The sequence below is a fragment of the Dipodomys spectabilis genome, unplaced genomic scaffold (assembly GCF_019054845.1).
Source record: "Dipodomys spectabilis isolate Male_0828 unplaced genomic scaffold, ASM1905484v1 ptg000173l, whole genome shotgun sequence".
Taxonomy (NCBI): Eukaryota; Metazoa; Chordata; class Mammalia; order Rodentia; family Heteromyidae; genus Dipodomys; species Dipodomys spectabilis.
Window position 1 is genome coordinate 8003419 of NW_024870850.1, and position 15624 is coordinate 8019042.

The following is a 15624-nucleotide window of genomic DNA, read 5'->3' on the forward strand; positions in this document are numbered from 1 at the left end:
GCATCCACTGCTGTCATCCATTCCCATCATCCCTAGTGACCCTTGATTGGTTGTGCTTTTTTGTTTTCAACTTTTTGCTTTCACACAAATTTGTGAACAACTCAACAAGAGAGGAATCCATCCCTGGAGTTTCATTATCTACAGTCTTGGATGAAATCATGGTCCTGAGGGTGTGGAGAGGAAGATGGTACACATGTTTTCTAACTTCTGTTTTGACCTTGAAGCTGGGCGCCAGATGCAGAGCCAGAGGGCAGAACAGGCTCTGTATTCCTCGAGGACAGTGGAGGACATCCAGGAAACAAGAAGCCACAGAAACTGAAGATCCATTTAGACACCTGCCTGAAGCTGCAGGCACAGTCTGCATCCAGAAACACAGCTCCATGTCAAAGCAGCAGCAATGTTCCCTGTGGCTCTGACACTGCTTCTCCTCCAGCATCCTCTCCTGATCACTTTCTCTGAAGATGGAAGATGCATTTGGACAGAGAAATCTGTGGCATGCAGCAAGGGAGATGTGGTCATTGCTGGATTTTACCCCCTCTATTCTTGGGAATTGGTCGGTCAAGGCTTGAATGACCCTACCCTGCAGCAACAGAACATTCAGTAAGTGATTTCTTGGATTTTCTTAAATTTTGAATTTTCTCTTTGTGTTACAGTCAGATGTGGGGGAAGTTTGGACACAATCACTGATGTGCTCTGCATCTTCTACACTGCCCTCACTACAACAGCTCTACTTCATTTCAAGTTTTCCTAATGAATATTTTTCTTTCTTCCAAGGGTATAGAGTTTTCTGTCTGTCTTCCATTCTACTCCTCTTTCCAGAGATGTCCCGACCACCCCACCATCACTGTGACTCCTCCACTCATCACTGTTATTCAGGGTCACTGGGGTGACCAAGAGTCCATACAAAGACACTAAAGTGCAATGTCCCCATCTATAGGGCAAAGGCCAGGGAATCTTCAATCCATTCTGTTCTTTATACTTTTCAAAACAGGGCCAATGTTTGGACCGCCTTCAGGGCAATGTTTCTTAGGATAGACATGCAGTTTCTGCTTCTGGGGTTAATTCATGTCAGCAAAACTCTGGAAATGGGGAGCTGCTGGACAGATCAGTAATGGGAAATGCATGACACATTTTATTTTTTTTCCCCTTAACTAATGTAAGTAAGCTTCTGTCCTGCTATCCATGTCTTGGCCTGTCTCCTATGTCATTCCCAGAAACTCTGTTTCCATTCCTTGTTCTCCAAATGTTTCCAGGCTTATTTATTTTTCCCTGCTCATAACTTCCTAAACTAGATTTTAATGTGTTTTCCATATATATTGCAGTAATGGCTCTTGAACTCTAGGCTTGGATGCTGTCCCTGTGCTATTCAGCTTAAGACAAGCGCTCGATTGCTGGTGCCACAGTGCCATTTCCAATTTTCTAGTGGTTTATTGGAGATAAGAGTCTGATGGACACTTCTGCCCTGGCTGGCTTTGAACCCTGATCCTCAGATCTCAGCCTCCTGAGTAGATAGGATGACAGGTGTGAGCAAAGGTGCCTGGCTTTTTCATAATTTTTATACACAGTTTCATTCATGCATTTGACCCAGGTGAGCTCATTACTTTCAGATCTATAGAATTCTCTGTAAACTAGATAAGTCATGGATGAATCTTCTCAGACAAGTTGTGTGGAAACACCCTGTATCGGGTTTGTTCAGGAGAAGAATACTTTATTCCATGATAGATTTATGAGAGATATTTAAGCCAAATTAATGTGGTGAGGAAGTGAGTGAGAAAGATAGGGCTCATGTGTAAACCCAGCATTGGAGACTCTAATGAGCTGTGTGTGTGTGTGTGTGTGTGTGTGTGTGTGCGTGTGTGTGTGTGTGTGTGTGCATGTTCACATACATTCTGGTACACATGCATCATCTCAAGTCTTGATGGCTGTCCCTTAGCATTTTTTCTCTCATGGCTGGCACTCTACCACTTGACCTACAGCTCTGTACCAGTTTCTGTGGAGTTGCTTGCACATAAAGAGTGTCACAGACATTCCTGCACAAAGTGACTACAAAACATAATTCTCCTATATCATCCTCCAGAGTAGTTATAATTGCAGGCCTGAGCCACCAGTTCCCAATTCATTATTTAGTATTACTGTCATTCTAGATGTCAAAGCCTCAGTTACATTGTACACAATGACATCAGCAAACATCCATGAGAGTTGAGATTCTCTCTATGAGAATTTCCCTAAAATGATTATATTGAATGCTAGGAGAATTCATCATTCTGGAACATTCTTCATTCATATTGGCATGTGATACCATCTGGCCTTTGAAATGTCTCCAAATTATACCAGTCTGACTGGTCTGGCTTTGTGCCTGTCTTTCCAGAAATCCCAGGCAGGCTTCAGTGTTCCTGAGTCTGTCGTGACTTCCACAATGTCAACACTAGATGGAGCCCAGGGCCTGTGAGAAGTCAGCTGTGAGGTGATAAACCATTTCAGTACCAGAGAAAACTAAAGGCTAATTTGGTGACAAATACTCTGTGGTTCTAAAAACCTCACGAGAACCCCAATGAGTCATGGGTCCAAATATGCCTTCTCCTGGGTGCACAGGGGTCCCATATGCCTCATCCACAGGGAATGGCCTTGTGCGTCGATTCTGCCTAGCAATAGCAAGATCTGTGTGCTGGAACTGGCGTTAGACACAGCTGTGCCACCAGAGCTCTATTACACTTGGAATACCAAACAGCAGGGTCACCAAAACAGATGAAGGTTAATGAAGTTTCACTCTAAAAGTAGGGACTCTTCACTTGGGATCCTGGACTCTGATCCCAGAAGAAGAAATTCTAGACAAGTCACAACAGGATGAAAATGTGGCAGAGCTTTTCTCAGTAAGGAAGCAATGAAACAAGCAGGTAGACAAACAAGAAACAGAAAGGCAAAGACACACTGTAATTGAGAAGAGACACTCAGCTCTTGGGCTTCCAGGGGTATTCAGATGGTAAAGGCAGGAGGTCTGACTTAAAAGTTACACAAACATAGGTTTGTCATCTTTGCTCTAATCATTCCTGCTGTTACACTTTCTGAGTTTCTGTATGTTTTGGCCATTCTTTCCAGATGATTATCCTTGAGGGAAGGAAGGTGTGCTGTTGTCTATATTTGGCATAGGATGTTGCTTACGTTTTGGGGAGTGTCTTGTGGGGAAGGCATTTGCCCTACAAGACAACTGCTAATTCATATGATGAGAAATGCATCTCTCAGGAAGCAATTCAACCTGTTTCCTCTCTTTGAAGTAAAGATGGTAGCCCTGTGTTTCGAAATCACATGTTTCTGAGTTGCCTTCTCTAGGACTCATTTTTTTCCTTAATTGATCCAGCTTCTTTTTGTGTTCAATGACTTTGGTCCCTTAATCTTTTTTTTTTTTTTTTTTGGGTGCGGTGGTGGGGCCTGAACTCTGGGCCTGGGCGCTGTCCCTCAGCTCTTCAGCTCAAGGCTAGAGCTCTACCACTTGAGCCACAGCGCCACTTCCGGCTTTTTTTCTTTTTGCTTATGTGGTGCTGAGGAATCGAACCCAGGGCCTCAGGCATGCAGGGCAAGCGCTCTACCACTGAGCCACCTTCCCAGCCCTGGTCCCTCAATCTCAAGATATGTAGATGGATGAATAGCTCTCTGTTCGCTGTGAGCTTCCCATACATCATATTTTACTAATCTATTCTACTCCATTTCCCCCTAAATGACGTCATTCCCTTAACATTAAGGGAAGTAGATGGACAAGTTTTAAGCTTGAGTTTTTGAATTCCTGGCATGCATTAACCAGGCCTCATTTTCCTATCCTGCCTGAGTACATCATCCTCAGTCTACTGCGATCAAGACCAATACAGTACTGGGTGAGTACTAAGATTGACTCAGGTTGAATATGGTAGAGGTGTGCTCATGAGCCAAGATGCCCACAACCATATACAATTAGTGATAGCTAATATAAAATTCAGATTGTCTGGTGGTAGATGACTTTCTCAGGTATTGAGGTGATTACAGAGTCTACCAAAGGCTGTCCTGGCAATATGGTCATGATACAGTTCTACTGCTATTATCTAGCCCACAGTAAGTTGTAGGACAATATCACCATCTTACTTCCCTGTCTTACCTATTATAATTGGGATGGAAAACCATGCAATGCTACAGAAGCATGGTAAGGTTTATAAAGGAAGCCACAAGCTGGGCATGGGTGGCTGATACCTAGAATTCTAGATACTTAGGAGGCTGAGATCTGAGGACCGGGGTTCAATGCCAGCCCAGGCAGAAAAGTCTGTGAGACTTTTATCTCCAGTAAAACAAAAGAAAGCCAGAAGTGGTGCTGTGCCTCAAGTGCTAGAGAGCTAGTCTTAAGCTGAAGATTTTAGGGTCAGATCCCAGGCCTACAGTTCAAGCCACACAATCAACAAAAACAATAAAGCAAGCCCCAGGACCATCTTGGTGAACACCACCATCTACTCAGGCTATCTAGCATCCCCAAAGCCCAAACTATCATGTGGATACACTTAAGCCACAATCTAGCTTATGCTGCTCTAGACCAATGCACACTGGATTCCTAGAGAAACTTCAGTTTCTGCCTGGTGCCATCTTGAGCACTGTCCTTCTAGGGCAGTGGTCCTGAAATAATTCACTGTGCAATGAGACTGGACTGAGCCAGATAACAACAGAGTCACATAGCCACAGTGGCTTCACAAGGCTAAGCAAGAAGACAGGTGTCAGCCTACTCCACCCATGGTGGAAACTGATGGAAATGGCATTTGGTTCTGCCTCAGCGACCTTCCAAATCCTCCTGAAAGATTCTAATGGAAGCTATGGTGCTAGCACCAAACAGTGCTCCTAGTTTATTCTGGATTATGGGTGCAACCATGACATGCTTGACAAAGGGTTCTAAGAAAAACTCTGACCCAATCTTCTGCCCTGATCACTAGGAGGTTGTATCCCATACCTGCTGTCATTCACAAGATTGGAGGAGGGAGGTTGTGGCAGCGTCTTCCTTCTCTGCCCTAAACCAGTTCCAGAAGCACAATTTAAGGTCTGGACCCAAAAGTAGAAACTATAAGCACTTCCCCAGCACTGGTCTGAGTGTATGGGGATGGTGCTGAGATTTAACTTTAATTCTCTCCCTCCCTGCAATGTTGAAGGGCTTCTGTGCATAATGAGCAACTAATGCTGATAATGGGGAAAACATGGAGATGGCTTCTTCCCCCTTTTTTCACACATCCTTTTCTGTTGTTTGTTCTACTAGAGAAGTATCCTCCAGTCCACACTCCCTGACTCTTGTCTGCTCTTTGTTGGGTGAGGCAATCTTTATGTTCTAGCTTTCTGGGATGCCATCTTGCTCTGTTCTGGGGAATCCCCTAGAATGATGACATTCTCTGAGTCAGCTTAGTGTGCCTCTATCACAAGCCATTGATTGTAGTTCTGTGATTTCTTTACTTTCCTCACAAGACAAGATTCACTTCTTTGCAGAAGGACGCACCATTGGCAAATGTGTGGCAAGCGAGCACAGACACAAAGCAGCCTGCTTTCCTATTTACTCCTAACACAGAAGGCCCTGCCTCTCTGCTCATACTGGTTGAACTCAGGTGGACAATCTATTCCCAATTGGAATTGTATTTCTTAAGAGTTTTTCCATATGCACAGCTAATATGAGGTACTAAATGATTTGGTATGTGAGCTGGGCCTGTTCCTATGTCACAGCAGACAGCAGTGTTTTTCACATATCCATAAGGTGCAGAGAGGAAAAGCCAGCTTGATCACTCCCCCCACCCTCTCTCTCTCTGCAACTCAGAAGAATAGTCATCTCATGTATGCTGATCAAGGCCTGTTCAGGAACTCTCCCAATTCTAAGAACTTTTCTTAGACTCCAAATTAGAATGCCATCCCGTTGGATCTATACATATTACTGTGTGTAGAAATCAACATTTGATTCAACAAAGTCATGAGATTTGCAGTTAATCATTTGTAATACTTGTATACCTACCCAAATTTGGTGATTTCTGTGCAGGATCAACTTAAAGAAATACCAATTGCTTCTCACCCTGGTGCTGGCTGTGGAGGAGATCAACAAGAATCCCCATCTGCTACCCAACATGACTCTGGGGTTTGAGATCTACACTGTGCATTACTCAGGTACTGATCTGTTAGAGGATCCACTCACCTGGCTGTCTGGGAAGAATAAAAACATCCCTAATTACACCTGCAGAAGAGACAGCAAAGCTATAGCGGCACTCACAGGAATCTCAAGCACATTCTTCCCAATAGGGACACTGCTGGACCTCTATAAACTTCCACAGGTGAGACTGGAACTGGTGGGCAGATGTGAAACCATATCCACAGTGACTGTCCTCAACAGGTTGAAGAGGAGGTGGTATCACAAACCCTTCCAAATGCATAATCTCACAGGGAGAAGCCTCCAAAAGTGGGTGGGACATACACATTTTCATTGCTGCAAATAAAAAGAGGGGTGTTGAGAGGAAAGGATGACCCAAAGTGCTTAGCCTTATCTGTACATGTCTACAAAGAGTTCAGAACATGGGAGATGACTTTGCAAATGGGATAAGCAAACTTTTGTTCCCACCTCTGTACTACGAGTTGTTGTGTCGTTCACATCAGGACTGAGATTTGCCTATGACCATCCTCTTCCTGATGTTGTTTCCATTTGTTCCCTGTAGTTCACCTTTGGGTCTTTTGATCCTCTCCTGAGTAACCATGGACAGTTTGGTACTGTCTATCAGATGGCTGCCAAGGACTCAGGTCTAGCCCTGGCCATGGTCTCCTTGATGCTTCATTTCAGCTGGAACTGGGTGGGACTATTCATCACTGAAGACAACAATGGTATGTGGTTCCTCTCAGAATTGAGAGAAGAGATGAGCAAGAGTAGAGTCTGCTTTGCCTTTGAGAACATGATCACTTACAGTGTCCTTTCAGATTACTCAAATGATCTATCGATGCAGCGCCAGCTAATGGACTTATCAACCAATGTGATTATCATTTATGCGGACAGTAAATTTCTACTAGGCTTCATTCTTAAATTTAGGCACTTTGTAATTACAGGCAAAGTCTGGGTCATGAACTCACCCTATGATGATGTGACTATTGCTAAAAGACATTTTCTGATTGACTCTTTCCATGCACCTCTTATCTTCTCTCACCATCATAGAAACACTGCTGGGTTCACCAATTTTATTCTGACAGAGACCTTCTCCAAGAACTCAGCAAATAACTCCCTTCTCAGGTCATGGATTCAGTCTGTTTATAGCCTACTGATTAAGTCTGACTGCAGAGACTTGGGGCACTGTTCATACAATGCCACACTGCATTGGTTGCTGAGGCACATTTTTGACATGACCATGTCAGATGAGAGTTACAACATCTACAATGCTGTGTATGCTGTGGCCCATGCCCTCCACCAGATGTTTCTTCATTACATGGAAGAGCCAAGAGTGCACAATGGGCAACACAGGGCATTTCTCTCTTCACAGGTAATGGCTTTTCTTTTGGGTGCCCTACTCTAGGCATGCAGAACTTCTATATAAGCTTTCATATCAGATGCAACTAGGTTGTCTGGCACCATTTTGGCAAATACAAGAGAGTCTGTTTTCTCTCCATGAAGTGACGGTAGAGCTGTGTAGACAATGTTCTTGAAGAACGCTGCATCCGTGACAAGAAAGTGCTGTGTCTTCTGTCCCCATCCTCACTATGTGTGGAAAAAGCCATCCCCATTTCAACAGGATATATTCAAATAATCCTTGTACCTTTTTAAAATAACAGATTAAGAGTGACTAGTTTTTTTATTGTGAAAATACTATACAGAGGGGTTACAATAACATGGGCAAGATAATGAGTACATTTCTTAACAAGCGTTGTAGCCTCCTCCTTTGTTTCCCCTTCCCATCCCTTCCCATCGGCCACATCCCCCCCCCCCCCCCGTCCCCCCAATGCTATCCTCCCCCACGCCCTGAACCAAAGCTGTGAAGTTTGTTTTCGACATAACCACTTGTACATCTCATTGTTGCAATGGGTCCACCTGCATCCCTATTTAAACGATTCTTTTTCCCCTTCCCCTCCAAAAAATATACCAACATCAAATATAGTGAAAGCAGGGATTATACTGTATACTGTGGGAGAGGGACATACAAAGCAACAAAGAAATAATCTTATTAATGTGTTAGAAACAATCCCATGAAAGAAAAAATCATTTGAATTCATATCTTAGGGTTCATTTCCCTAACATCACCTTATCTGACCTTTTCTACTTGACTCAGACATATACTAGATATTACTAATAAGGGAAACCATGGGACCTATGTTTCTTTGGGCCTTGCTTACTTCACTTAATATAATTTTTTCCAAGCCTTTCCATTTCCTAACAAATTGGGCAATGTCATTCTTTCTGATGGAGGCATAGAGTTCCATTTTGTATATATAACACTTTTTCTTGATCCATTCATCTACTGAGGGGCATCTGGGTTGGTTACACATCTTAGCTGTAGTAAATAATGCTGCAATAAACATAGTCGTTCTAGTAGCTTTAGTGTGGTCTTGTTTGTAAACATTTGGGTTAATGCCCAAAAGTGGGATTGCTGGGTCATAGCAGAGCTCTATGTTGAGTCTTTTGAGGAACCTCCATACTACTTTTCAAAGTGGTTAAACATGTTTACACTCCCACCAACAATACAGTAAGGTTCCCTATTGTCCACATCCCCTCCAGCATCTGTTGTTATTAGAGTTCTTTATTTTAGCCATTTTAAGTGGAGTGAGGTGTTATCTCAACGTTGTTTTGAATTGCATTTCTTTTAGGGATAGGGAGGTTGAGCATTTCTTCATGTGTCTACTGGCCATCGTTCGTTCCTCTTCAGAGAAGCTTCTCTTTAAGTCTTTAGCCGACTTATTTATTGGGCAGTTGTTTCTTTGAGGATTTGTTTTTGGGGCATTTAATTTTTTGAATTCCAAGTATATTTTAGATATGAGACCCTTATCCGTTGTATGGCTAGTGAAGATCTTCTCTAAGGGTGACTAGTTCTTGAAAACCTAATTTTGCCTAGACACAAGTGGCTCACACCTGTGGCTCACTCATGACTACAATTGACCACCAAAAAGACAGAGGGAGAGCTGTGGCTCAATGGACAGAATGATTACTTTGAAAAGAACAAAAAAAAAAATACCAAGTTGAGTGCCTAAGCTGTGAGGTCACACCAAAGTACAGGCATACACACATAGACACAGACATACACACACACACATACACACACACACACACACACACACACACACACATGCAGTGAACTAAGTCTTGCTTAAGGTAATCTTTCATAGTTGTGAAAAATATTCTATGATTCTACTTAGTTTATTATTTAACCCATATTTCAGACTGATTCTCTTATCAGAATCACAAAATTAGTGATTGAAATGCAATTTATAGAGTCTATCATGTGATAATTCATATTTGGTTGGTTATGGCTGCAGTTTCATTCCCTTGAAATTGAGTTTCTGCATCCCATCCTGGATACCCAGGTTTATGAACTTGGTAACACTTTAGTCTGCTGTGGGCCTGCATTTGATACAGTTGGTTGGCTTCCTGTGGTGTGTGAATCAGGAGATGGGAATGAAGAGTAATTCATTGTTCTTCGGTTCTGTGATAACACTGGGAAGCACCTCACCATACTGTAATGTGTACCTTTTAGCTGCATCCCTTTTTGAAGAAGATCCAATTTACCAATCCTGTTGGAGACCAAGTGGTTTTGAATGAGGAAAGGAACTTGGAGGCAGAGTATGACATTAAGAGCTTTTGGAATTTTCCAGAAGGTCTGGGACAAAAGGTGAAAGTTGGCAAGTTTTCTCCATCTAGGCCACATGATCAACAACTGATTTTGTTTGAAAATCTGATAGAGTGGCCCATAGGAATTACCAAGGTGGGTCATTTCTACTTTTGTTACTCTCTCCTTTATAAAAATGTATTGTTATTAGGAAGTAGTTGTAGAAAGAGCTTACAATTCTCTAAGCCAGGTTATGATCACAATGCTTGTAGACAATGTCACCACATCCTTATTTCTCCCCCAGGGTCAGTCGTTTCTAACCATAATGGCATGATCTATGTATAAATGAGCAATAAGCTTATCCTGTTTTAAAGTTTCTTCAATAAAACTATGGCTCAGTGGTGTACATTTCAAAACTTTCTGTTTCTGGAAGTTTCTTACTAACAGATTCATGGAGGGAACAGGGGAACATATCATGACCAATATGTTGTTCTATGTTTGCATAGTGAATATCATAAAGGTGACACCTGTGAATCATCATACCAGCACTGTGACAAAATATCTGAGTGAATCAAATGAGAAGGCAGAAGGGCTTGCTTTGCTTCTGCCTGGAGATTTCAGACCATGGTTGGATAGATTGTTGCTTCTTAGTCTAGTGAGACAGGATGTAATGAAAGGAGCATCTGCCAGAAAAATTCACCCACTTCATGACAGTTAGGAAGCCAAGAGTGATGTCAATGGCCCTGGGTACAGCAGCACCTCCAAAGCAATTAGCCATGCTTTAGAGCGTGGGTTTGAAATTTCCCTGAGTGATTTTCTTCTCATGCTCTTATTCATCTGTAAACAGATCACCTGAATTCAAGAATAGGATGCAGGATTAACTTCCATTTCCTAATTTCCTAGAATTAACATCCAACACTTCAAGGCTCCATGACTTCCCGATAGTATGAATGCTGGGTGTTCAGGCCCCACATGTTCTTCAGCTCATGTCAGATGAAACTGTAAGAAGATTCAGTAAATTCATTTTCTGTATGCATATAAATATTTTGTGTTTTGAGGATCATTTCCCCTAAAGCACTGGAGTAGCTCAGATGTCAGGTAAAAGGATAAATGGTCACTAACTTTCATCTGAATATTCTCAGACTCCTCAGTCTGTGTGCAGTGAGAGCTGTGGTCCTGGATTCAGAAAGACCTCTCTGGAGGGAAATGCTACCTGTTGTTTTGATTGCACTCCTTGCCCAGAGAATGAGATTTCTAATGTGACAGGTGAGTCTGTTAGTTAGAGAAATTCCCCATCTGTCCTTCCTAACCTTCAGTCCATGCAAGCCAGTGGAGTGATCTACAGTAACATGGCAGGAACACACATGCACCCTCATGCAGAGTTCCAGGGCTACCGTTAACCATACTTCCCTTAGAAGAAACACCCACTGCCCCTTCATTACATCTCTGATTGTATTTTCTAATCTATTACAGGCTTCATCATGAGAATACCCATGTTCCCCTCTCCTCAATCGCATTTTTTGTATTTAAAGAACCCATGGTTTCCATTATTTGTAACAACTACTATATGTCTAGGGGAAGCAGAAAAGGTTGAAAGCTATGTACTTATGGCCATATAAGTTGATGTTAAGCGAAATGAACACCAAGATAGGAACACAAGTGGTTTTTTCTTTCTTTTTTAAGGTATTTATAATGACCATGTGATTTTTTGTTTCTTTGTTATGTTCCACCCCCATGGTATAACCCGTGTTTTCAATGTATTGGATTCTAGTGCCCTGCATCTTGTATATACATTTTCCTAATTTGGGAAGGGCAAGGAAAAAACAAACTGCTTAAATAGGGATACAGGTTGACCAATTTTAACCAGGAGATGTACAAGACACTATATTGAAAAAGAACTTTACCACTTTGGCATTGTCGGAGGAGTTTTTGGGGAGGTGGGCAAGGAAGGGATGATAAAGAAAAAACAAAGGAGGAGGCAACAATGCTAGATAAGAAATGTACACTTTACCTTACTCATGTAACTGTAACTACTCTGTACAGTATTTTTAAAATAACAAACATTTTTTAAAAAAGGGGGAACAATGCTCGATAGGAGAAGTACTCATTACCTTACTCATGTAACTGTAACCACTTTGTACAGTATCTTAACAATAAAACATATATTTAATAAACAAGGGAGAAATGGAGAAAATAAGAGCTAAACACTGAAAAAAAGAAAATATCAAGGACCAGCTGTTGATCTTTGAAATGATATGCAAATCATCATGGAATTGTGGGTCTAACACAGCCTTTCTTTTCTGAGTGCCTATTGCTGCTCATTTCTAATTAAATTTTATTTTCTATTTAGCATGCACTAATAATACAATGGGCTATGTTATGGTCACTCCATGTCTGACACTGGCACTAGGATGACTAGCAATTCTTCAAATATAAAAGATTCAGAAGTAGTTTATCATCTCCATTTCATTTCTCTTCTGCCTCCTCCAGCTGATCTTTCCCAGACCATATCATATCAGTGGAGGACTACTGTTCTTGACACAGATCAAATGCTCTGTGTTTGGTGTAATGAGGAGATTGAGGTTTGGATTAGGCCCTCTTGTACAAAGTGAAGTGGTTGGGCTGATTCTCTATTTTCCATTATGTCTTGAATGAGTAGCAGAGAGCCAGAGTGGTATGACCTGTCAAGAATGCAGCACATAATGCTGGTAATTATATATTACACCTGTAATCCAATCGATTCAGGCAGTTGAGATTTGAGGATGGAGCTTCGATGTAATGATGTACAGGAAACTCAGTAAGATTCTTTCTCACCATTAAGCACCCAAAAACCTGTAATTGGAGCTGTGGCTCAAGTGGTAGAGTGGTAGTTTTGAGCATGAATACTCTGGAAAATGTCGCATGGCCAGAGTTCAAGCACTGGAGGAAAGAAAGACAGATGTAAGGAAGGAAGGAGCTAGAGAAGGAAGAAGTGAAGGAGGGAGGGAGGGAGGGAGGGAGGGAGGGAGGGAGCGAGGAAAGGAAGGAGGGAAGGAAGGAAGGAGAGAAAGAAAGAAAGAGAGAGAGAGAGAAAGAAAGAAAGAAAGAAAGAAAGAAAGAAAGGAAGGAAGGAAGGAAGGAAGGAAGGAAGGAAGGAAGGAAGGAAGGAAGGAAGGAAAAGAAAAAAAGAAAAACAAAAACAGAAAGAGGAGGGAAAGAAGAAGAAATGCCAGAAAGAGATTTGATGTGAAAGGATTTTGATATAGAGAGTTACTCTATTGATACTGAACTCAATACAGGGCAACTGGTGAATCAGGGAAAATGAGCTAGCTAGTTGAATCAAAGGGGTTGAGAGGAAAGACAAATACTGACCACAAACTAATAGTGATTCTCACACCTCACCAGACATGGAGCAGTGTGTCAGGTGTGCAGATCATCAGTTTGCCAACATCCAGAGAAATCACTGCCTGAGGAAAACTGAGGGCTTCCTGGCTTATGAAGACCCCTTGAGTATGGCTCTGGCTTGCACAGCTCTTTGCTGCTCTGCACTCACAGCTGCTGTTCTTGCGGTGTTTATCAAGCACCAAGACACCCCCATTGTCAAGGCCAATAACTGGGCCCTCAGCTACATCCTGCTCATCTCCCTCATCTGTAGCTTCCTCTGCACCTTACTCTTCCTTGGCCGTCCTCACAAAACTGCCTGCATCCTGCAGCACATCACATTCGCAGTGGTCTTCACTGTGGCTGTCTCCACAGTCCTGGCCAAGACCATCACTGTGGTTCTGGCCTTCACGCTCACTGCTCCAGGGAGAAGCACGAGGCAGAGGCTGCTCTTCTGGGTTCCTAACCTCCTCATCCCCATCTGCACTCTCATCCAGGTGACCCTCTGTGGCCTCTGGCTGCAAATCTCTCCTCCCTTTGTGGACAAAGATGCACAATCAGAACATGGATACATCATCATACTGTGCAACATGGGCTCCCTCACTGCCTTCTACTGTGTCCTGGGATACCTTGGCTCTCTAGCCCTGGCCAGCTTCACTGTGGCTTTTCTGGCCAGAAACCTGCCTGACACCTTTAATGAGGCCAAGTTCCTGACCTTCAGCATGCTGGTGTTCTGCAGTGTGTGGCTCACCTTCCTGCCTGTCTACCACAGCACCAAGGGGAAGGCCATGGTGGCCGTTGAGATCTTCTGCATTTTGGCCTCCAGTGCAGGTCTCCTAGGCTGCATCTTTGCCCCCAAGTGCTACATCATCCTCATAAGACCTGAGAGAAATTCTTTCTCCAGGTTCAGGGAGAGATCACGTTCTGGAAGAAACAAACATTAAGATAAACATAGATGTTGCCTAGAATGTTTAGAGGCTCTGAGAGCAATCTGTATTACATCTTAGTTTAATGTGAGGACTTCTTTGAACAAACAAGTTACTCTTATTCATTTCTCTGGTTATGTTAGAGACATAGCACATTCCCAACAAGACCTCCTACATTTGCATTCTAACTTGGATATTTTGTGATTCCTCCAGTGTAATCTGTCCTTTATACTATCATACTTCCTAATGAGTACATTATCTACTGTGCTTTTTCCTTTCTCTTTCCTGTCTCAATTATTCTTCCTACCTATCCTATATCACAGCTTCAATATCACTATATTGCTAAGCTACTAGTATAGGAAGTTACGTTGTTGAACATTTCCATGCTTTCATTATGGTAACTCAAGTCCATTCTCTGACCTAGCTGCATATTTCTGTTCACATATTTTCTATTTTGCTATATAACTGAGTGTGTTTTACTGGAAAATCTCTCATTCTCTCTCTTCTTTCTTTAAGAATTTTAGAGCAGGATGTTAATCTGTTGCAGTTTCTAACAGGAATCTATGAATGTATTTTTTGGGGAAGAAATGTGAGTGTACCAAAATAACTACAGTTGTCCAAATGAGTAGCTGCAGCAATAGTTTGCTTATTGGTCATTATTTCTTATTGAAATCCAAAAATACAGAGTATACAATTGGCCAAGCAGAGCCTTGTCATCCCAGTCCCTAAGAATCCTCAATAGTAATGGATGGAGAAATGGAATCCTTTATAAGAAGAGAAAAAACTCCCCAAGAGAGGACAAAAACATCAGATAGGCTCAGACTTCAAAACTCTCAATGATCTTTATAATTCTATGAGAACAAGAATGATTCAGAAGAGTCCCAAAGAAATCAAAATTTTGAGGAGCTTGAAGGAAGAGTATTGTCAGGCCACCCCCACATTGTATAGCCAGGAGGAGTCCAATGGATAAACAAGCACATGTCTTTGAGTCCAGAGATCTTGATGTCATTCAATGCTGTAGCTGTGTCTCAGTGGAGTGATGTCACCCAGACATGAATGACAGAGATACACACAGTGCTGTCTCTAATTCTGCTGGGCCAAGGATGGAAAACAGAAAAGCATCTGCACAGAGACAGAAATCTCTGGAAGCCAAACAGATTATCCCACTTACAATGACTCAAAGAAGAGAGTGCTCACTGTTCTGTATAGGTGCTCATTTAATGATTGCCACTTCTGGTTTTCAGTGGTCCATGGGAGAAAAGAGTTTCAAGGAATTCCCTGCTTGGGATGGCTTTGAACTGCAATCCTAAGATCTCAGCATCCTGAGTAACTAGGATCACAGGCATGTGGCACCAGCACCCTGCCATTGATGCTGTTTTGATAACTGAGGTCCAGACCTTCAATATGATTGTGATAGTCCCTCTGCAGTACTCAGAAAGAGTTTAGAATAATACAGGTATTGTAGTTTGGGGAAGAACTTAACAGGATCAGAGCCAGTACTGTATGGGTAGAAAGAAAAAAAAATTTTGGTTACCCATTCTGGTAACAAAACATAACTATAAGAAAGT

General features: G+C 42.3%; 1 protein-coding gene across 1 annotated transcript; it reads left to right on the forward strand.

Annotated features, from left to right (window-relative positions):
- The first annotated feature begins 397 nt into the window (after positions 1-397).
- LOC122119594 (vomeronasal type-2 receptor 116-like) lies at positions 398-14074 on the forward strand. Its single transcript, XM_042693606.1, has 6 exons — positions 398-600; positions 6020-6308; positions 6687-7496; positions 9699-9926; positions 10913-11036; positions 13155-14074. Exons 1-6 carry the CDS (start codon positions 398-400, stop codon positions 14072-14074), a joined length of 2574 nt encoding a protein of 857 aa, XP_042549540.1.
- Positions 14075-15624: the final 1550 nt, after the last annotated feature.

Excerpts from the sequence above, each read along its gene's own strand:
- LOC122119594 (XM_042693606.1), top strand. The coding sequence starts at position 398 with ATGTTCCCTGTGGCTCTGACACTGCTTCTCCTCCAGCATCCTCTCCTG. Across the intron at positions 601-6,019 it reads CTGCAGCAACAGAACATTCA|GATCAACTTAAAGAAATACC; the intron begins GTAAGTGATTTC and ends ATTTCTGTGCAG. Across the intron at positions 11,037-13,154 it reads TGAGATTTCTAATGTGACAG|ACATGGAGCAGTGTGTCAGG; the intron begins GTGAGTCTGTTA and ends ACACCTCACCAG.